The sequence below is a fragment of the Platichthys flesus genome, chromosome 6 (genome assembly GCF_949316205.1).
Source record: "Platichthys flesus chromosome 6, fPlaFle2.1, whole genome shotgun sequence".
Classification (NCBI taxonomy): Eukaryota; Metazoa; Chordata; class Actinopteri; order Pleuronectiformes; family Pleuronectidae; genus Platichthys; species Platichthys flesus.
In genome coordinates, this window is record NC_084950.1 from 1,019,848 (window position 1) to 1,041,870 (window position 22,023).

The 22,023-nt window shown below is 46.9% G+C and overlaps 3 protein-coding genes across 4 annotated transcripts; 1 reads left to right on the forward strand and 2 right to left on the reverse strand.

Moving 5' to 3' along the window:
• Nucleotides 1-1,094: 1,094 nt before the first annotated feature.
• Nucleotides 1,095-6,902, reverse strand: LOC133954682 (E3 ubiquitin-protein ligase AMFR-like). The gene is made up of 12 exons (XM_062389131.1): nucleotides 6,136-6,902; nucleotides 5,760-6,054; nucleotides 5,454-5,546; nucleotides 5,113-5,277; nucleotides 4,442-4,588; nucleotides 3,753-3,793; nucleotides 3,553-3,673; nucleotides 3,262-3,395; nucleotides 3,040-3,150; nucleotides 2,257-2,518; nucleotides 1,886-2,103; nucleotides 1,095-1,644 (listed from the first exon to the last, which is right to left on the reverse strand). Exons 2-12 carry the CDS (start codon nucleotides 6,003-6,005, stop codon nucleotides 1,623-1,625), a joined length of 1,560 nt encoding a protein of 519 aa, XP_062245115.1. The 5' UTR covers nucleotides 6,006-6,054; nucleotides 6,136-6,902; the 3' UTR covers nucleotides 1,095-1,622.
• Nucleotides 6,903-6,918: 16 nt separating this feature from the next.
• Nucleotides 6,919-10,095, forward strand: pdcd2l (programmed cell death 2-like). 2 transcript variants are annotated; one of them, XM_062389167.1, is made up of 2 exons: nucleotides 6,919-7,658; nucleotides 8,519-10,095. In XM_062389167.1, exons 1-2 carry the CDS (start codon nucleotides 7,094-7,096, stop codon nucleotides 9,109-9,111), a joined length of 1,158 nt encoding a protein of 385 aa, XP_062245151.1. In that variant the 5' UTR covers nucleotides 6,919-7,093; the 3' UTR covers nucleotides 9,112-10,095. The 2 variants fall into 2 exon arrangements, with proteins under 2 accessions (XP_062245151.1, XP_062245150.1); XM_062389166.1 differs by having other exon boundaries at nucleotides 6,921-7,658; nucleotides 8,516-10,095.
• Nucleotide 10,096: 1 nt separating this feature from the next.
• LOC133954657 (nuclear factor of activated T-cells, cytoplasmic 3-like) lies at nucleotides 10,097-21,693 on the reverse strand. Its single transcript, XM_062389083.1, has 10 exons — nucleotides 21,333-21,693; nucleotides 18,232-18,901; nucleotides 17,599-18,006; nucleotides 17,168-17,330; nucleotides 15,488-15,687; nucleotides 14,924-15,096; nucleotides 14,543-14,683; nucleotides 14,406-14,461; nucleotides 13,391-14,096; nucleotides 10,097-10,765 (listed from the first exon to the last, which is right to left on the reverse strand). The coding sequence occupies exons 1-10, from the start codon at nucleotides 21,424-21,426 to the stop codon at nucleotides 10,629-10,631; spliced, it is 2,748 nt and encodes a 915-aa protein (XP_062245067.1). The 5' UTR covers nucleotides 21,427-21,693; the 3' UTR covers nucleotides 10,097-10,628.
• Nucleotides 21,694-22,023: the final 330 nt, after the last annotated feature.

A 22,023-nucleotide genomic window follows, 5' to 3' on the forward strand; every position in this document is an offset into this window, starting at 1 on the left:
TTGATTTATTAAAAGTGTAAATGATCAAAGAGCCGGAAGCAGCTCATGTTGGCTCTAACATTAGCCTGTGTAGAAACCCAGCTCACCACCTCAGTGACGACCTGGTTTCAGCTCGAGGTCGAGGAACTTCTCGTCTTCTCTCTCACGATGACCTTCATCAGGCTCGTCCTGATTGATGGAGTCTTGGTTCTGAGGGACGGACGGAGCGTTGACATGAGACAGGCGAGTCGTGCTGCTGTGGTTTGGTGTGAAAAGATGATTCAGCCTCTGAACTGGGACACAACTCATGGTGGTGACACAGGTTTTGAATATTTCCTCCCAGAATGCACCTTGGGAGGCTCGAGGTTCGAGGCTTGTGAGTTTCTTCTGGTTCCCACAGGAGACACAGGGACTCCATCGGTTCTATTTTAAAACAAAGATTTTCTTTTGGAAAACAAATGAATACCTGTATTATTTATTAATTTGTTTCCTGGTTTGATCCAGACACTCTCTGGTTGTCCCATCGTGTTAAAACGTTGGTTTGATTCCCTAACCTTGAGCAGTGACATCAGCAGTTTTCATTAGCGTGTTAATGACAACACATAATTGCTACACACTTAAAAACATTGTTAGAAAGAAAAGCAGCTTAACAAACCATCAGCGAGGACAAAGAGACGATTTCCTCTCTGCACTGATTGAAGAGCATCGTTAAGGATGACTCAGCAGATTACAGACCACTCTGAAGTGAACCTCCAGATGAGCAGGAGCAGTTCTGAACCAGGTCTCAAACTTCAGTTGTTTTAATAATCAAAGTTTATTATCTCTTAAGTTTCATTTGCTTCTTTATGAACCTGCTTCTCTCCTCTGACTCTGCTTCAGTCTCAGATCTCTTAAGTTCTCTGTGGAACATCACGTCTGTAGATCCGAGTCCGAGCTGCTTCAGAGTCGTGTCTGGTTTATTTGTGTGTGGAAGCAGAAACTGTAAAACTCAGCTGAGATCCAACCTGAGCTTGAAGGTCCAGTGAGTCCGATTCAGCCGAAAGGATCAAACATGTTTACACTTGTGTTTCATCTGCATTGAACAACTAAATCAAGAATCTGCTGCTAATCAAATCAAATCAAATCAAAGTTTATTGTTTATCATCAGAATCACAAACATCTTCACCAGAACACATTTTGTTCTAAATAATTCTTATCATTAAAACTCATGAACTCAAACAGTTTGACAACATTTTCATTTATTTACAAAAGATCAACATTTTACACGTAAAAATAAAATGATTAAGTAAAAAAATATTTTATCAGTTCCCTTTTCTTATATAAATACAAACATTAAACAGCCGCTCTGGGGAACTGATCAGGGAGCTGCTCCAAACGAGTCAACAGGAGAATAAAAGAACATCAGACTTATTTAAACAAAAAGAAAACAATATCCAGACTCTCTGATTCATAAATATATGAAGTAAATGAAGTTGTGAGATCCTGCAGCTGTGAGAACACGTTGATGGTTGGAATCCGCTCTGCTCAGAGGCTCAAGTCAGACGTTGCTGCTTCTTGTTGCAGGTTCACAGGGTCGGAGCTCGAGGAGCCTGTGTCTTCTGTGATGGACCCGAGGTTCCTGTGATGTTCCTGGTCAGAACGTTCTATAGATGTTCATGATACTTCCTGTTGATGAAAACAAAGTTCAGAGCAATGATATCTGGGAGTGGGTGTGGTTTGAGGCTCCACCTAGTGACGAGGGGAGGAAGTACAACACTCCGTCTTCTTTTAGAAAAAAACATCGGAGATTATGAGAATCAAGTTATAATATTATGAAAATGAAGAAGAAAATTGTTTTTATATTTTCATTCATGCTTTGAGTCTCAGATGTGTAAACGTCTGGCTCCTGGCGTCTGTGACCTCTGACCTTCGTGCTCGCTGCAGCAGCTCCTCCTCCTTCTCCAGCAGCAGCTCCTGTCGCTCCTCGGCCGACGGACAAAACCGGAACTCCTTCTTCTCCTCATCCTTCACCTCCTCCTCTGGAATCTGTGTCTCCGCCGCCGCCTCCTCGTCCTCGTCCTCCAGGCTCTCCCGATCGTCGCCCTCAGGGGGAGGAGTCACCTGTATGAGCGGGTGCTCCACAACCTAAAGTACACAGACTTGTGAGAGAACATGTGGATACTCAGCTCTAGTTTCTGAAGAGAGAGAGAGAGAGAGAGAGAGAGAGAGAGAGAGAGAGAGAGACACCTGAGCTCAATCCTCTGCTGTAACTCTACCCTCGCTCCTTTGAGCACTGACCATGGCGTTGATCTGAGACGGGGTGGTCGGTGCGATGCCAAGCAGGAAGTTGGTCGTGGCCATGAGCTCCACAGAGAACCAGCGGGCGATACGAGACCCTGGGGAGAGGATCAGAGACATCAGGTGCGGCCGTGCAGCAGCCATGTTGTCTGGGACGGCCTCTCTGGTCTCTACAGGAGCTCCGCCTCCTCCGCCGATGTCCAGGGACATCCGACAGGTTGGACAGGAAGTGTCCTGCTCCAGCCACGAGCGGAGACATGAGCTGAGGACACAAACCATCAGGATTCATCCGTCACTACGTGTGAGGTACTCATGCTGGAGAGAGAATCAGAGTGAACAGACTGTGTCTCTGCTGGAAGTTATTCTGTCTCATTTAAACTCATCATGTTTCCTAATGGTCTTTATTTATGAATTAGTCAATCCCGTCATTTTAATGTTTCCCTGTAGCTTTCAGCTCTGTTAACTAACTAATGTTCCTTCAGATTATAATAACCAGGTTTCCCAGAGCACATGAAGGCAGCACAGACTCAGTCCTGGTGCAACACCTTCTTCTTTTCCACTGATGGTTTCAATCAGAGTTGATGCTGACACTCTCCACGTCTTCTAAAGTCTCATGGACTCAACAGGTCGTCTCCTCAGCAGCTGATTGCTCAGTTACACAAAATCCAGGAGGAACAGTGATGGTCTTGTTGTATATTAATATCATACGGTGATATTATGTCAACGAATCTGAACTTCTTCATCCTCGTCCTCCTCCTCACAAACATCAGGACCTGTGCTGACCTGTGGAAGAGGTGACCGCAGGGCAGCGTCCGAGCTGACCTCATCACGTCCCAGCAGATGACACAGTGGTCTTCACCGTCCACCAGTTCATCTGCAGACGCCACAGGAAACCTGGAAACACCACGAGAGTCAATCAAACTTCTTCTTCTGTTGTTTCACTACAACCGAAGGGGGTTCCTTTACGGCTGGACGACCTGGTGTGGTGTCTGCTGCTACACGGACCTGGTCTCCATGTGGCGCAGCACCAGCAGGAAGGTGAGGTGGAGGTGGATTCTCCTCTGAAGCTCCTGAGCGAGGGAGCAGAGCTGCATGAAGATGACCAGACTCGCCAGAGACAACCAGATGTTACTGAAGATCTGAGAGCAACAAACAGTTTACACATGAGAACAAGACACAAACTCTATAATGAAACACAACTTAATTCATTATTCTGTTGTTTCTTTGTGCTGATTAAAATTAGAATTAAAAGTATGGTGGGGATCATGTGTGGCTCTGTGTTCTCAACCCACTGACCAGCATGTGGATGTGATGCAGCAGGTCCAGGCTCAGTAGGAGCAGCTCCACCAGCAGGTCGGTGTAGTACACGGAGGAGGACTTGTTCTCCTGGTTCACGTCCCACAGGTGGATTGAGGAGCTGTAACAAACAGACGCTCATGAAGCCGTGGGTCGGGAACACAAACTGGAAACACAACTTGGCTGTTTGTGTCACCCACCGAATCATGACGTGTGCCGTCCGGACCGTCAGCATCATGCACTGGAACACGAGAGAGAAGATGTCAGCCTGACTCAGATCTGCTCCACTGAACTTTCACCACAGTGTGAAAAAGACCCTGCAGGTGTCTGGGAATCAAACCTGTGACGCTGCCTGAAGGTTTCAGGATTTAACCTAAGTTTTAAAAACGAACCACATCTCACTAACGAGAACAGTGACCCCTGCTGGTTCACACGTCTCACTGCAGCCTCCACCTCCTGAAGGAGCAGCTTCACATCAGATTCGGCTGCAGGACGCTGGGATATGACTAAAGAATTATAATATTATAAATAAATAATATATAAATGATAAATGATTACCCTGGAGCAAGTGGACATGTTTCCATACTCTCATCTTTCCCGTGTGAAAAGTCAGATGTATCACTAGAAAGCATCTAAAATATAAAGATAGATTTTGATCCTCCTCAACTCTTTGATTCTTTTCTCATTATTCATTACATTACATTACATTACATGTCATTTAGCTGACGCTTTTATCCAAAGCGACTTACATTTTTTAGAACATTCATCAGTTTATTCATGTTTTCCAGTCTTTGCTTTCTCCTCTTTACAAACTTATTTAATAGTTTATCTTCCATTAGTCAGTTTATACTGTTCTCATTGCTCTTAGAGGAAGAATCCTGTGTTTCACCTCCGCAGCCATGAAGCCAGCGACGTGTCCCCCCCGACCTCGAGCCAGCCGGCTGCAGAGCGAGGCCAGACCCGAGCAGCCGAGCATGAGCAGCACGAGCAGGAGCAGCACCCGGGAGGACAGGGGGACGGCTGGAGACAGGGACAGCTGCAGGGACACACACAGGGACACACAACAAAGGGACACAAAGGGACACACATGGACACACACAGGGACACACAACACACATCATGTTAGTCAGTGAAAAACTGATCATTTGTTTCATATCAAAAGCAAACATTATACAAAATAGTGAAAATTACAACAGTGCTAATATTCATAATTATTATTGATAACACTAAAATGTTGTGTGATTCTGATCTGATATAAAGATGATCAATGACTGAGAATAACGATGGATGAAAGTCTCCGCCTCCTTCTACTGTAAAACAAATGAAGTGATAATATCTTTGATTTGAACGCTGCCATCCTGGAAGGAAGGATCAGCTGAGTGACACCGGTCCTCTAGCGCCCCCCTCAGGACTCACTAAGAACAGAATGTGTGAGGTGACCTCTGAGTAGTTTCTCTGTCTCTGTGGATCCAGTGAGTCAGATCAACATGGAGGATCCACCTGGTACCTGCAGCTGCTGTCTATACATCTGATGTGGTGACTGAACCATGTGAAACTTACATATTCAAGTCGGTCCCTGCAGAGCTGCACCAGGAGCTGGAGGAAGAGCAGGGCCGAGAACCAGAGCCACCACACCAGCACCTCGTCCACCGTCTGGACGCTCAGGACACCGAACACGAAGACGAGCTTGCAGAAGATGAAGTTCCAGAACTTGTCCTTCAGTTGCTGCAAAAAGAAAAAACAAACTTCACCTGGGCTCAGATTCTGTGCAGCTGTGTTTAAATGTCCCTCTGATCGGACTTTGAGGGAAGACTTTCAGAAGACCCGGTTCCTCCGGGTCTGGAACCAACTGGACCGTGGTTCTGTTGGATCCAGACCCGGTTCCACAGACAGAATCCCACCTGTTCCTCACTGACACGCAGGGAACCGAAGACAAGCCACTGGACGAGTCTGGCAACGAGCAGCAGGACACAGCAGGACGAGTTCACCACCACCTGTCCACAGAGACACAATCTGCATGAGCACTGTCAGTGGGGGGGCATGGGGGGGCATGGGGGGGGGGGGGGGGGTCTGTCTGTATGTTTCAATGTCTGTCTGTCTCCATGTCTCTCTCTCTGTCTGTCTGACTGTCTCCATGTCTCTCTCTCTGTGTGTCTCAATGTCTCTCTCCATCTATGACACACCCACGGTCTCAGAGCTGGACTCACCCAGACCAGGACGCGGTCTGTCCGCAGGGACATCAGCACCTCTGCAGCCATGTCTCCAAAGCCGGAGCCCAGCTCCTGTCCCCCGGATCTGAGCCCCGAGGGGCGGCTCTCCTCCTCCGGGCTGGACTGAGAGAAGGAGCCGGAGGAGCAGAGGGAGAGGACGGTGCCGGTGAGCAAGGCAGCACTCAGCGCCGTGTAGGTCTGCAGACTGGGCCACGGGACCCGCTCCAGGAACAGGACAGGCATGATGGAGGTTCACACTGTCCTCCCACACGGAGGAGTCAGTGGACAGCACCTCCTCAGAGGAGACAGAGGACAGCACCTCCACAGAGGAGACAGTGGACAGCACCTCCTCAGAGGAGTCAGTGGACAGCACCTCCTCCTCAGAGGAGACAGTGGACAGCACCTCCTCAGAGGAGTCAGTGGACAGCACCTCCTCCTCAGAGGAGACAGTGGACAGCACCTCCTCAGAGGAGTCAGTGGACAGCACCTCCTCCTCAGAGGAGACAGTGACATGTGAGGTTTTAAATCAGCTGTTCCTTCACGTGCACTAACAGCTAGCTACCTAGCTTAGCACCGGTACCGCCTCGGTTCCGATCCAAACGTGTTAAAGACATTTGATATTTAATGAAAACAAACTGTTCTCATCATTAATTCATTGAGAGAAAACGTTCGAGTCCCGCTAGCGTCGCTCCGCCCACCGGAAACAGCGTCAACACAAACTACAGCAGACATTATAAATAGAAATCAAGGTTTTAAAAACGCTTTAGTATTTTAGACAAACAATTAAAAAAATAAAAAAAATAAGCGCATTGATAATAACGACATTCTATGTTTTATATATTTTCTTATGTCTCAAACTGTAAAGTATTAATTATGTAGTAATGACTGTTCAATTTAATTTTCAAAATAAAGTTGTTACCTCTAAAAACGAGCGCAATGTTGCCTCTTAGGGATAGAGGGAGGGGGGGCGTTTACCTTAGGAGTTTTACATTAAAGTTTTTTTAAACAAAAAATGTGAATAAATGTTCTAAATGAAACACAACCTCGTTTATTAGTAATTTATACTTTGCAGGTGAAAGTGACAAAAGCGGAAATCGCCACACAGCTAAGTTACTTCCGGTAGGAACTTTTCTCTGTCGCCCTGTCAAACTTTTAATAACAAAAGATTTGTTTTATTTTATTGGCTCATTAACTTTATATGAAGTAGTTTAATGAATTAAAACTAGTTGTATAAATATTATAAACCAGGTTTAATTTATCTCTAGAAACGGACCCGGTCCTGTTTTGGTGTCGGACCGGGAGCTGACACTCGTGTGTTCGATGCCGGTTAGATGTCTTCCTCGGCTCCGGACGCGACCCTGGTGGGTGTGTGTGACGCGGAGCTGGACCCGGACAGACACCGGTCCTCGTACCTCACCAACAAGGTGGGGGGGCAGCCGGACTGGTTACCGGGCATCTCCTCGCTGTGTCCCCGCTGTGCTCGCTGCGGAGCCCCGCTGAGCCATGTGGTGCAGGTGTACTGCCCCCTGGAGGCCTCTCCCTACCACAGGAGCCTCCACCTGTTCGCCTGCCCGGGGCCCGGGTGCAGCCGCGGGCCGCAGGGCTGGAGGGTGCTCCGCTCCCAGTGTCTGGAGAACCAGGGGCCGCAGCGGGCACCCAGCCGGCCCGCCCCGGCCCAGGAGGCCCCTCTGGCGGCCACTGACTGGTGTGACACCGCTGATGACTGGGGCCTGGAGGAGGAGGAGGGTTGTGGAGGAGGTGTGGTGAAGGAGCAGGAGGATGTGATGAAGGAGCAGGTTCAGGAGGAGGAGGAGGATGTGATGAAGGAGCAGGTTCCAGAGGAGGAGGAGGATGTGATGAAGGAGCAGGTTCAGGAGGAGGCAGCAGCTCCTGAAGGTACAGTTCATCTGTTAGTTTATCACATGTCATGTTTCTTTATTGTCTTGATTTCACAGTAGATCGTGAACAGATGTGAAACCTGGTGGAAAGTTGAGGTTTGACTCAGAGAAGAACTTGATTTCTAAGAGAATCTGATTCTTCAGGAGTTTGATATCAACGAATCAGAGTAAATGTGTTCAGATCCATTCACGATCCAGATCTCGTGAGTTTAAACACGGTTTTATCAGGAAGCCGATGAAGCTGACGAACAGTGGGAGAGAATTTGAAAATGATATAAATGATATAAATGATATTTATAATGATATAAAGCTGCAGAAAGAACAAACTGATAAACTTGTTTATAATTATAATACAACTTTATTTCTGTCACAGTGATCAAGGTTACAAAGTGCATTACAAAGTCAATAGGTATAAAACAACAATAAGTGAGATAACATAATATAAAATATCAATGGAAGCTCTTTACCTGAAGTGTGAGGAGGAGACTCGTGTATGAAACAGGAGGAGTTGAACATCTGTGACCTCTGGTCTCTGCTGCTGGTCACTGTGACAGTTCAGTGATATGACCCGAATGTCTCTGCTCAGTCAATATAACGTGTGACGTAATTAAAACCAATTACGTCTCAGTTTTTCTATCACCTTATTTTCAAGATCTTTTTTTAACTTGTAAAGTGAGCTTCATGTTTTTAGTTCCTCATATTTAAGCTTTCACAGATACACATGTTTTTACCTTTTGTTAAACCTAAATGTTCCCATGAGTTCTTATTAAAGATTCAAACTGTTGGAGGAACTTGTGTCAGTGATGAAGAGACGATGAAGGTCGTTCACTTCCTGTCGTGACTCTTTCCTCTCAGCAGGAAGTCTGAGCAGCAGACTCCAGGACCTCAGCCTGGGAGAATCACACCATGACCTCCTCGTCTTCCGCTCGTTCTTCATCAGCGTGGTGCAGGAGGCAGATCTGTGGGGCGAGGAAGACGAGCTGGAGCACGCTCAGGAGCTGCTGAGGGAGTACGAGGGGAGAGAGGGCGTGACCGTGAGGAAGCTGGAGGGCGGCGAGGGCGGCGGCGAGGAGAAGTACGAGAAGTCCCGAGCCCGTCACGGAGACGCCTTCTTCTCCAGGTTCATGAAGAGGATCTCGCTGTGTCCTCAACAGATCCTACGCTACTGCCGCGGGGGGGGAACGCTCTTCATCTCCGAGCCGCCGCCCCACGTGGCCCAGGTGGTGTCGGCGTGCGGCTCCTGTGGAGGAGCCAGGACGTTCGAGCTGCAGCTGATGCCGGCTCTGGTCAGCCTGCTGCAGAGGACGGACGGGGGGGCGGAGCTGGAGCTGGAGTTCGGGACGGTCCTGGTGTTCACGTGTGTGAACAGCTGCTGGACGGCGGGCTCCGGATCCGCCGTGGAGGAGTTCTGCTTGGTTCAGACCGACCCGGACCAGCAGCTGTTTAACTGAGCCCACAGCTGGACAGGTCTGATGCTCACTGCAGGACACTGTGACGTCACTGTGGGGGCGTGGTCACAGGCATCACAGCCCGCCCATATCTTTGATGTCTGACGTGAAACAGACGTGAAACATTCAGGAAGAGACCGAAGCTGAAAAACCTGATGACTGGTTTAAATTTAAATAAATGAACAGATTTGGTTTCCGACGGAGAAAAGTGATCGTTTTATTACTGGGTCCATTTTTCCCAGATGACACAGTTTCCCAAAAAAGGGTGTGTGAGATTGTAAAGTGGTACGATCCCCCCCCTGACCTCAAGCACCAAGTAACTTTAAATACAAATACTGAAGTAAAGTGTCTGAAACTTTAAACACTGGGCAACTTTATCAACCTGAAAGCAGCAGCTGGATGAAGTGAGTCTGATGTGTGAGTGTGAACAAGAGAAAGTTTCCTCCTTCTCTCCCTGAGCGTCTGTTCTCTGTGACTCTGCTGAGTGGGTTCCATCTCCTGAGAGAACAACTGACTGAGAGTCACAGACACAACCAGCTGAAGAGAGAAGCTGAACTGAGATCAGTTAAAAACACTCTGAAGTTATTAACAACCAGAGTTTACCTCCAATATTCAGCAGGAAGCTGTTTGTTACAGCTGCAGCTCTTCAGGTTCAGGAAGCAGAGGATCATGGGTAATATCCAGTGTTTAGTTGTGTCAGCTCACTAGGATGACTCATTCAGAATCAACACGTGTTATTTCTACACATGAAAACACTTCATGAATCAGACACAGAGTCCAACAGAGTTATTCACCACATGTGGCTGCAGGGGGCGCTCTCAGCTTCTCTGGATCTTTCCTGCAGCAGCTAAGCAGCAGAACCTGCTCTGACCTTTGACCTCCCTCTGGTGAAAGGTCGCTGCTCAATGAACCGACAGTAACATGAACATAAACTTTTGTTATTCTGCTTCTCAGATTATTTCTAATTAAAGAAAAACACAGAACATAGTTTGTTTTCTTTTCTTTTCATTAACTTCAACGATACATGCGTATGATTCAGCGTCTCAAAGCTTCAGCTCAGGTTGAACAGCAGTGATGTCATCAGTGAAGGAAATGTAAACTGTACAGAGTAAAAATCAGCCGAAGGACTTTTGGTTTTAACGGATCCAGAGTATCAAAAATAGATTAAATTAAATGGCCAATAAATAACGACAGGATTTCTTTCTGTGCGACGTCTGTGATGACGTCACTGATTGTTATGTCACATTAAAGCTCTACAGGTGATTGACAGCCCTTTGGTTTGTTTAGAATTATTCTAATTCGTCATGAAGAGATAAAAAAGATCTTTGCTTCGTCACTGAGGTTCGAGTTAGCACTAAAATTCCTGAGACAGACGAGGAAACTGCGAAGTGACGCGATGTCCTGATGGAGGCGCTGTTTGGTTTTCAGGCACTTTAATCAGTCTGGTGCACTTTGTGCAGACGTGACCGTTTTGTCCCAACAGCAGCAGAAGCGTGTCCACGTGTCCAGAGGACGCAGGGCTACTGAGGACCTCCACAGAACGGTAAGGCGGCGTCGCTGGACTTGTGCTCCCAGTCGTACTGGTGGTACTGGTCAAACTGGTCGGGCTGGCCGCTGCTGCTCAGACCGCCGATGTCTCTGTCGATGATCTCGTTCACTGAAAGGAAAACAACAGGAAACACTTATTTTCTGATCACAGAAGATCATAATCTCAGATTTTCAGAGAATTCTGGTTTATTAATTATGTCTCTTTGATGTTAGAGAACATGAGAAGTTCATCTCCTGGGTTTAAATGAATGTCATTCGTGAAACTTAAACTGAAGTTAAACTGAGCAGAAGTATCATGTCCTGGAGAGAACCACACAGATGTGGAGGAAATCATGTCTTTAGTGGAAATGATAAACCTCTTAATACTACTTATTCTTCTCAACAAAGCCCTGATGCTGCTTAATATTTTTTCAACCACACGAACACAGTCACCATCAAGAGAAGAGACGTAAAACATCTCAAGCAGCTGATCACTGAGGTTTATTCTAACAATAAATACAAAATATGAAATAAAGAAACAACTGAGAATCAGAGAATCAACGATTCTAAGCACTGAAGTTGATTCTCATGTTTTGCTGCAGCTTCAGTCGACCTAACTCTGCAGTTCCCAGTTTGACCACCGGAGGCAGCACCTGGACAGAAGCTGCTGATTGAAGCTGTAAAAAGAAAATGCTGAAATATTTCACCTCATCAGGTTTGTTTTGATCAACTAATCCATTATTTACAGCTTCATAATATCCCACCATGAACCAGTTCTCAATGAAACACTTTGTTTATTTTAACTATTATTAGTAATATTATTATTATTAGTAGTAGAAAGCTGCTCTGTCTGGTCTGAGTCTATTTGTAGAGCAGCACATGTTTCTGTCTCTGCTCTGTTCAGTCTATTCATAGAAGTGAAATCATCATCATCAGCTGGAGACACACACATCTACACATGTGATGGACTCAAGTATACATTTGATTTACTGTGTTTATTTTGCTATTGTACAATTCTACTACATAATTTTACTCCATTAAAAGTATGAAGCAGATTCAGGACCAATGCTTTGGGGAAGACGTTGGGGTGTTTCACTTTAAATAACTGTTCTAGGTCCAGATTAATAAAATGATCCAGAAAAGATAAGAAAGTAAATAGGTTCATCGAGTTCTTCCTCTTTCCTCTCACACTCTTCTTCTCATGACCCCTCAGCTTTATCTGCTTCCAGCTGTGAAGTTCAACTGAAGCTTTGATCTAACAGGTTGTGAAGTCAGATATTTATCAGTCAGTCACAGAAGATAAAACTCTTCTGCTCTGTTCTGCTCAGGACTCGGTTTCTTTCCCGAAGATCTCATCAGGTTCCTGGAGAACTGACACTCACTGAAATAAACAGCTCTGCACTGTGACACTGTTCTGATTGAAAACAAAGATAATAATGGAAGCTGAGATTCATGTGTCAAGTTTGGAGGAAATGGTGAAATATCTAGTTCCTGTCACACTGAAACTTAATGTGATTAAAACATGTGAATCAAGTTTCTGTTATAAATGGATAATGATATTGAAATTGAACTGGTAGTTTGTTGGGAGGCTCGTATCTGAGTCGGTATCGTAAGACAGAGAGTGAGTTGTTTTCCTGAGGAGCAGAACATCACCACATGCATTCATTGGACGGTACTAGCTGCCAATCACACTGTGGTATTCCCCCCTAATGCATACGGTGCTTTGTTTTGAATCTGACGCACACGCACTGAAAATCAGTGAAATGCTTTGAGTCACTTTTCATCCAGACGTCTATGAAGATTGACTCAGTTTGAAAATAGCTCAACAGTTTCTCAACCTGAGTGAACGTCCCCACAGGGATCTCAAGATGAATCTGTGCAGAGTCCATCTTAAACAAGAAGGAAAATAAACATTATTCAGCTTCACAACATCAGGTGCGTTCTGCACACACACAACCTGCACACACACCAATCAGCCTCAACTTGAAATCCAGTAACTGGTCACAGAACAAAGCCTCAAAGACGTCTTCTGACCTTTAGATCATCGAGTAAAACTGGAGCTACAAGGCGAGAGGGAGCGGGGGGGGGGGGGGGGGGTCAGAGGCCCGACAACAGCTGCTGCTCGCCAGCTGAGACGCTGAAACACATTTAACCCCATCTGCATCATTCAGACCAGCAACCAGCAGAAACAGCTATTATTAACCCCGGATCAGAGAGGAACACAAACACACACACACACACACACACACAGAGACACACACAGGGCCCTGACATAAATAACCAACATCACACAGCAGACAGACACGTACACACACACAGCTGTGCCGCACAAACACACAAACACACAGAACAAGCAGCAGGCAGAGATTTGGATTCTGTGAACGTGAACCATGAAAATCAGAAACTCATCAGGACTCACAGCCGAGGATTCTAGTGAATGAACTTTCTACCCACGACAGCAGCTGAGAGGCTCCTCCACATTATAAATAATACATTTTAAATATGGGCACCTTTCATGGCACCTTAAAGAACAAGTAATAAATATAAAAACAGATACACAACAATAAAAACAGACCAAACATGAATACAAACGATACTCAACAACAGACTAATAAAAGAACAAGTAAATACTAGACAATAAACTCAGTTCACCAATCAGAAGAGCTGAGTTCTTAGATCAGCTGCTAACTTTTCAGATACCTGCTTCTCAAGCCTCAAGGGGAAACGTTAAATAGTGAAACACGGAGCTTCCTACCATCATCCAGTGTGATCTCCTGGAGGCCCAAGGATCCCAGAGGGGCCTTCTCCTCCGGCTCCTGCTTGACGCTCAGCAGAGCCTCCTTCTGGGGGTCGGCGGGGGTCACGAACACTCTCCTCGAGCTCAGTGATGGAGACGGTTCCCTCTGACGTCCAGCGGGGGAGGTCTGAGGGGGGATGACGAAGGTGTGAAGGGCGCCAGAGGGAGCCTGGGGAGGCACGGTGGACATCTGTGGAGGGATTGAGGAGGTCTGAGGAGGGAGGGTGAAGGTCTGAAGAGGGATCAAGGTCTGATGGGGGCCCGAGGAGGTCTGAGGAGGCACGGAGGAGGAGTGAAGCAGGGCGGAGGAGGAGTGAGGAAACATCACAGGGGTTTGATGGGGGGCAGAGGAAGGAGGAGGAGCATGATGGAGAAAAGGTGCCTTCTGGGAGGGAGGACCACAATGCACTGGGAGGCCACCGGAATCATAATAAGGCACATCTGTCCCGAAAGCAGATGTATTGTGGGAGATGTGGTCCAGCTCCCAGTGCTCCTGCTTGACCAGCTGTGGTCCAGCAGCAGGGAGCTGACCTCTGACTCCAGGAAGGAAGCTGAAGCTCCGGGTCAGACTTCTTCTTCTCTTCCCGTTTGAGACGTAGAACTGGACCTGGACCGGACACGTGATCTTCTTATAGTACGGAGGAACCTCCACCACGACACTGGACTGAGGAACGTGAACACAGGAGAACAGGATCAGAGATGCCCTCAGGCTATGACTCAGATTCAACATAAAACACAGGTCAAATGAATACGCTTGGATTTGAAGGAACTCAGGGATTCTGCAAAAGTTTGTGGAAGTTCGTCTTTGAGACATTTCACAAATACTTGTTTGAGACCAACGTTTAGACTCTGAGTCAGAACATGGACCTTGAAGACTTCTACAGGATCTTCAGTCTTTGCTCAGATTGACTCATATTGTTTCATGATGCACTAGGACCTGGTTCTTTTATGGAGCTTTTTGTTTTAAACTTACTCCGCTGCTTTTTTCTGTCACAACTCTTCCGTCCATCTCCCACATCGATCGTCCATCTGAGGAATGAAAACACATTTAGAACCTGTCATATAGATAAAAGTAGGAACTTAGTGTAAAAGAACCTCAGATGATCTCACCAGGTCCTTTCTCCTGGAAAACAACCCTGGACTGAGCCGAGATGTTGGATCCGATGATGAGCAGCTCCTCGCCTCCGTCCACCGAGCAGCCGGCTGGACTGAAGCTCTCCACCTGAGGAAGCTCCTGACCAGAGCGCTGGGCTGAAGCAGCACACAGGGAGAGTGGAGAAGTGGGATTTGTCATTGTTCTCACTGAACTTGATCTGCATGGATCCACTTTGAGGTAATATCTCACAAGCCCTGAATTCCTTCCTCTGCCTGTTCTTTAATAACTTGTTTATAATCGATATAAAATAAACACCTTTAACGTCGTGATGTGTAGAATGTGACGTATGTTCGACCTCGCAGGACAATGTACTCAGATGTAAAGTGTTAACTCACAACACTCCACAGGATTAGAGGTGGTCTGCAGCCACAGCATCCGGCCGTCGGGCTGAGGGAGGGCGACTCTCAACACGACTCGAACCCTCGTGTTCTTCCGCCCGATGTCCGTCTCTCCTTTCTTCAGCTCGATGTCGGCGTTACGCAGCTTCAAGATGCCGGCGCAGTCGATGCTGCGGAGCAACAATCACAAGATCTGCTGAAACCATCTGAAAACTAAAAACCTACTTCACAATAATGAGCAGCCGGGGAATATCTCAGGGATTCACAGCAGCTTGTCATCAGTGTCGAGATGAAATCAGATATCATGACTCAGATATATCAAGAGAACCAGAAAACGCTCAGGGGGGTTTTCTACAGCTGAACTCTATCTCTCTAAACGAGGGAAGCTGTCCGAGGCGAGTTGATGCATGTTCACTGGTGATGAGGAGCTCAAGTCCAGGAACAACAGAAGCTAACACCTGCACTGACTTTCAAAGCAACGACTGCGTTAAGACATTCTCCAGATTGTTCAGATGTTTATATCAGGTCACGTCTCAAGTCTCAGGCCGGTTCCTCTCTCACCTTGCAGACATGTGGTTCTCAGGAAGCAGAGGGATCTCCAGGACCTTGTTGTAACCCATGATCTTCTCCTGGCAGGTGGTGGTGACGGTCTTCCCGGTGACGCGGTGGACCTGGTAGAAGGAATGCGGGCGAAGGTAGCGGTCGTCTGCGGTGCCGATGAACAGCAGCATGTCCACCGGCTGCTCGCTGTATCCGCTCAGCTGCAGAGGGGAGCACAGGCACTTTGAGGTTAATCGGTTATGATAAGAAATGTTGTTGCACGATTTATTGTCCCAGGAATTATTATGAGACCATTTTATACCACTGATATAACGATTACAAAAGTACATCTATGTTATAGCATAATAATGCAGGTGATTCAAATCAAAGAGCAATAAATATACTAAATAAATCAAATGAGCTTTTGATTAAAATGAAACATTTTGGCCCAGGTTATATTTTAACAGGATTGGGTGGTTATGGTTTAGATGAGCCTTTTGGTTTGTGATGTATTAGGTTAGTGTTCCAGTGTTTGATTGTGAAGGTTCAACGTGCGGCTGCCAGCGGGATCTGTGGTTTAGAAGTTTCCTGTGGGAACCAGCAGCTCTCACTGGTCCCTGTATCGACTCCGAACGCTCTGCGGTTTCACACAACTCGCAGAAAGAAGCTGATCTGGCTTCAGCAGCAGCCCGACAATGTGACACCCAGAATAACCCTGCTGGTGTGCGTTACACAGCTCTACGTGTCTCGGCCTGCCTCTGCTCTCTGATCCAGAGAATCCTTGAAACCGCTGCTCATCAGCAACAGGAGCAAAACACGACCTCAGTCGACCTTTGAGTTTATCTCCACAGACTCCACCAGTGCGTTTGAGGCTTCACAACAACGTCCAGTTCACAACTTAACAGGAAAACTCAGATTTAGCTGAAAGCTCCATTAATAACAGACGTGAAGGCCTGAGTGAGAGTCTTGTTCAGTGTGACTGAAAGTGTGATGATGTCTGGATGGTGGAAGGATGCAGGTTCTTTCTTCAACAATGCAAGGACATTTTCAGACATATTTAGGGGTTAGTTTCGATGTTGGTGTGGATCCAAATTTAACCCTGGATCTAGTGGATTTAAATGAGGCTTCGTAATGGGACGGTTGAGACTTGTCGCAGGTTTTCTAATTGTATTTAGCACAACTGGGAAAAGTCAAAGTGAGCCGCTCATCGATGCACAAAAGAGAGTTTTCCAAATCTTCACTGATTTTCTAAAACATGGGAAGCCACTGACATAACCGCAGATGGATTCAATTCATCGTCACACAGAAAACGACCCAGTCTCCAGATTCCAAACACCTGGAACTCACAGAAACTCAGGTGATCAAACGTGACTTCAGATTAAAACTCAAAAGGAAGCAGACAGTCGGAGGCGCCAGCTGGTTTGTTCAACAGGACCCATTAAACAACATCCGTCACTATTCCACAACTTTGTTCACCAGGTAAAGGAATCAAAAGTCTGGTTACGCTGCAGACCAACATCTGGTATCGGCTATCTCCCAATCCCTGCTCCTTCCAATGTGACACAACTACTATAAGTCTGTGAACCCGTCGACCTACAGGATCAAGTGAGCAGATGATCTGTGTGGATCAGCCTCCACTCGGCAGCGAGGGCAGAACTGGACCTGAACTCGTCCTGAAACTCCTCAGAAGCACAGACTCACCTTCACAACAGGGTGTCCTCCGGTCGAGGCTTTGATGGAGCCTCTGCTGCCCTCCGTCTCATAGTGGGCCCTGTGGTAGGACTTGGGCTGGACCTCCATCCTCAGCTCACACTGGTCGTACTGGCTGGGCAGAGGCCAGTCCAGGGGCGGGGGGGACGAGGTCCTGGAGGAGACACAACAGACACACAGTCACTGACACTATGTCTGTAGCCGTGCAGTTAGAGGATGTTTGAAAGAAGACACTGCAGGTCAGTTAGATGAGAGGTTGATACCAGACGTTCTGTAGATATGAAGCTACATCGAGCCTTTTGAATCGTGAATAGAGCAGATATGTTTTTGTGCAGATTAAATGAGGATATAACATTTTGCAAGAAGGTAAACATGCACATTTACCCAATGTCAAAACCCTAAACAGTGAGAGCAAAGCCCACCTGAACAGAGGAGGGTTCCCAGGTTTAGGTTTGTTCCAGCTGAAGTGGGAGGGCACCTGAAGGAAGAGCTCAGCCAGGCCCTCCTGTTCTCGTGCCTCCTCCGTGGGAGAATCCTGGAACAGCTCCAGCCCGGGGTCCCCCCCCTGACCAGGAAGGAGCCCCAGCTGGCTCCCTGACGTCCTCCTGGTCTTAGAGGGGACGTCCAGCTCCTGGTAGCCGGACATCAGGAGGGACCCGAGGGCACCGGCGGGGCTTCCCACCCACGTTTCAGCTGACACGCTGTCCCGGGGGGAGGCGGTCGGTGAGGGACTGGGTGAGTGGTGGGGGGAGGGCGAGCGGGCTCGAATGCGAGGGTCAGCGCTGGAGTGACGTCTTTTTCCACAGGGGGACGTTGGTCTGGATGACGGCCTGCAAGAAAAACCACTATGAGCATTGGGATTGAGCCAGTTCCCTGTTAGTGAAGCAGTGAGTGGAATAAGGGATCAGCTGGCAAAGTTAGGATTCATTATTACTAGTAAACATGGTGGTACGTGTCATATGCACATTTATATGTTTGTGACAAATAATGATACGTCTTGGAAGGGGGTACTGGGAATGTGTTCACCCAGGTAAACAGTGGTGATGGTTTCCCACCTGGACGTGGGCCGGCGGTTCAGCCAGCTCTCCTCTGTGACGCTGGTGCGAGGCGAGTGGCAGGGCGACTGACGGGGCGACTGGAGGGGCGACAGCGACGGGCTGAAGGCTACAGGATGTTGGTATTTCTGTTGCCATAACTCCACCCCGAAGGCCCCACCCCCACAGCCCGGGGAGCCCACAGGTGACCCGAGTGGGGATCCCAGGGCGGGGCGGGCGACATCGCCCGGCTCCCCCTCCACTTCATCGTAGAAGTTGGAGAAGGACTCGCAGGAGGAGAGGTCGGAGATCCAGCTCCTGGAGGACATGCTGCTGCAGGGGCTCGGGCAGAGGGCCGGGTCCCGGTAGCAGGGGTCCAGGGGCAAGTACAGCTGGTCTCTGGACCACGGGGCCTCAGGGTAGCCTCCCTCCGCCCCAGCCACTGCTCTCGCTTCCTGTCCAGAGCTGGGCTCCACATGGCTGTTGGGAGCTATGGAGGTGATCTGGATACTGGGGCAGTCAAAGGCTCTGGGGTTCCCCTGGGCTCCATACTGGGGCCCCAGGAAATGGCAACCAAAATGCTGGTAGCTGTCTAAGGTGGAGAAATATTGAGGGTGACTCTGCAGCTCGTGACTCAAGAGCTGATCAGAGAGAGGCTGCGTGGAGGAGGGAGGCGTCCTCACATCGTGACCTGTGAGCAGAAGAGGGTTCAACACGCAAATCATCAGTTAAGATAGACAGATAGATAGATAGATAGATAGATAGATAGATAGATAGATAGATAGATAGATAGATAGATAGATAGATAGATAGATAGATAGATAGATAGATAGATAGATAGATAGATAGATAGATAGATAGATAGATAGATAGATAGATAGCAGACGTATTTCATCACAACTAATTATGTCTCTTCTTCTTTGTCTCTCAGATGAATCATATTTTTGGTGCTAAACATTATTGAAAAGTCCTGAAACACTTAAATAACCATCACATGTACAAACAGGTCTAAACTCAACATGAAGACAGACATTTAAAATGATTGGTCGTTTTTGTACATTAATTAATTAGCTTTATAAAAGGGAACCATTAGGCACCAGGTGCTACACATGACCCTGGTCAGTGTGTCTGTGCTGCTGTAGGATCTGGTCTGTGCCCGTAAAGAACATTTGCAGTCAAGTGTTAAATGTTTAACCAGCAGCAGCTGATCCACAGTCAGTGTTCATGCACCGGAAGAATCGTAGTGACAGATCATCCACAACAGTTCGATAAGTTCAGTCACACAGCTGCACACACTACTCACCACAGCACGACTATTAATACCCCTCTCTGGCCCACGCCCACACACACACACACACACACACACACACTTTACACACCACATGCAAAAAGAAGGCGACAAAACGCCAACTGTGATCTGCTTCAACAGCTCCACTCACTGCCTCTGTGCAAACCTTCCCCCCTTTCCCTCATTCAGAGCAGGGGGGTGGGGGGGGGGGGGGGGCAGGTGACTATACCCGCCGCCAGCTGGGTGCCACAGAGCAGTTATAAAAACCAGGAAGTAAAACCAGTCAGCAGACGAGCTGAGTGGCATCAGGTCTGTGTGTTACCATCCTGAAACACAACCAACCTCGATCGATCTGCTCGTTCATCTCCACGAAGAAGAAGAGTTCCACTGGTCAACCAGGAACTGAAGAGCCACTCTCTCAGATCTTACAGTTAACAGACGTTAAATTAACCTGGATTCTTACTTGAGGAACCATTGAGGGAAATCCTCATCTACAATAACGTTGAATGAAGAACTCTAGTAACGCTCTAATAGTAATTTAAATATATTTGCTTCGGCTGGTCATAGAATTTGTCGTATTACAGTTTTTTAAAGACCAAACGATTGTGTAAGAAAACAATCAGGAGCTCAATCAATAATATTAATTACAATTGCAACAAAAGTGCAGAAATTCTTCAAGAAAGCTTCATCTGATTAATGTAACTGAAAAAGGAGTTATGATAAAACATAAACCAAATATCAGTCATTGTGTAACAGAGCTTTTCAGCACTTAAAGCTGGTAGAAGGTTTCTGATTTCAAACATTGAATATTAACATGAGCTGATCCCAAACACCAACATGAATAACCAGCTCTGATCAATAATCAATAATCTATAATCTAGATCAGTAAAGTCTATGTAGCTTCCAGATGTTCAGCTTCACGATCATTTACAAACTTCTTCACTTCCACATTTAAACTATTCTCCAAACTAACATTCGACAGCTGGATGTGTCAGCTCAACAAAATAAGACACAGCTTCCGGGGGGGAGATTTTCAAAGTAAAATACCATATGAGGTTAAATGTGGCAAATGTTTAGCAAGAAGGGTCAATAACATAGTATTTATTCACATGGGAAATTGTGAATGAAAAATATTTGACTCATTATCATTCAAGTCCAAGTCTAAATATTTAATCCTGTCTTCTTGAATTTGTTCACTGTTTTCAGTCTTATGTGATTTCACTCGATGATTTTGAATAATGTTCAATCAACAAAACAAAATATGCGATTTAACATCACTTGTGAGACCCACAGTGTGAAAATATAGATGTGCCGAGTGAAGCTGGTGTAAAGGTCCCGTCAATGATATAATTATTACTACATTACGTGTCATTGGCATATGAGGGGCCATGTGGGGTTCAGTGTCACAACATCAGTGTGATAAGAACTTCCTGAGATGAAAGAAACCATCTCTGACAAACATTTATTTAACTTTTTCTTAGATTGTTTAGTTTGCCTCCTCCGTGTTAGCAGATGGGACATGGACCAGTGTGAATGCTGCTTACTGCAGCCAGCCACCAGGGGGCGATTCAGACCTTCTGGCTTCACTTTAGGGAGCTGTCTTGTCGTCCATGTTTACTTGCATCCTTCAAAGGACGTGATCTAATATTAACATCAGATTATTAGCAGGAAGTAGATGAAATAAACAGTTTGTTCCAATGTTTTTAGCAGTTTCCCACTCTGTGGTTTTACTTTGAAGACTGCGGGGCTCCACTTCCGGTAGCACTCATGCTAACTCTCGTTAGCTTAGCTCTGTTGACAGCTTGCTAACTAGCGTCGCAGAAACGACACGTACCTGTGGAGGGGACGCGTCCTCCGGGGACATGTCCTCCGGGGACATGTCCTCCAGAGTCCTCCTCGAAGCTCAGCCGGAAGTCCAGCTCCTCCATGGGACCGACACGCACCGGGGCGACCGAGCGGAGTGTGACCGAGCTGCGCGTCTCTAACCCGGCCCCGTGTCACTGGGTGTCCCGTTGCCGGGGACCGAACACGAAGAGCCCGCGGCGGACTAGGTCCCCTCGGAGAGGCGCTGCACCTCCTCCGGCCTCCTGCTCCGCTCCGGCGCCTCCATGTTGAACTTTGTTCGTCTCAACTTCTCCTTTTCTCTCCTGAGGTGGATCCACGCGACGCCTTCACGGACACCTCGGAAACGCTGCTGCGCTCAGCAGCGAAATCAGGAAGTTAAACACATCGTAAAGTTTGAAACTGTTGATTTTACTTTCTACTGAGGGAAGTGGATCTGATACCGGAAAGTTAAATACATACAAGCATGTAATACTCCGATATCTCTATATCATTTCATTGTATATATCCATTTTTATATCCTATATTTCCCTGTTTAAGTTTGTATATCATCCCTTTTTACATATCGTATTTCTATATAGAAGTTACAAAAATATCAGTTAAAATGCCAAACATTGATTCTAGAAGCACAAGATAAAAATAAGAGATTTAAAGGCAGAATAAATAAAGACAATCTTTCAATG

Bases quoted from the DNA above. Each gene is read 5' to 3' on its own strand.
- LOC133954682 (XM_062389131.1), bottom strand. From the start codon at position 6,005: ATGCCTGTCCTGTTCCTGGAGCGGGTCCCGTGGCCCAGTCTGCAGACC. The intron at 5,278-5,453 runs GTGGGATTCTGT...TTCTTTTTGCAG, and splicing joins TGCGTGTCAGTGAGGAACAG to CAACTGAAGGACAAGTTCTG. The intron at 3,794-4,441 runs GTGAAACACAGG...CTCGTGTTCCAG, and splicing joins CTGGCTTCATGGCTGCGGAG to TGCATGATGCTGACGGTCCG.
- pdcd2l (XM_062389166.1), top strand. From the start codon at position 7,094: ATGTCTTCCTCGGCTCCGGACGCGACCCTGGTGGGTGTGTGTGACGCG. The intron at 7,659-8,515 runs GTACAGTTCATC...CTTTCCTCTCAG, and splicing joins GGAGGCAGCAGCTCCTGAAG to CAGGAAGTCTGAGCAGCAGA.
- LOC133954657 (XM_062389083.1), bottom strand. From the start codon at position 21,426: ATGGAGGAGCTGGACTTCCGGCTGAGCTTCGAGGAGGACTCTGGAGGA. The intron at 18,902-21,332 runs GTACGTGTCGTT...TTCTGCTCACAG, and splicing joins AGGACGCGTCCCCTCCACAG to GTCACGATGTGAGGACGCCT. The intron at 17,331-17,598 runs GTGGGCTTTGCT...TGTCTCCTCCAG, and splicing joins GGGAACCCTCCTCTGTTCAG to GACCTCGTCCCCCCCGCCCC.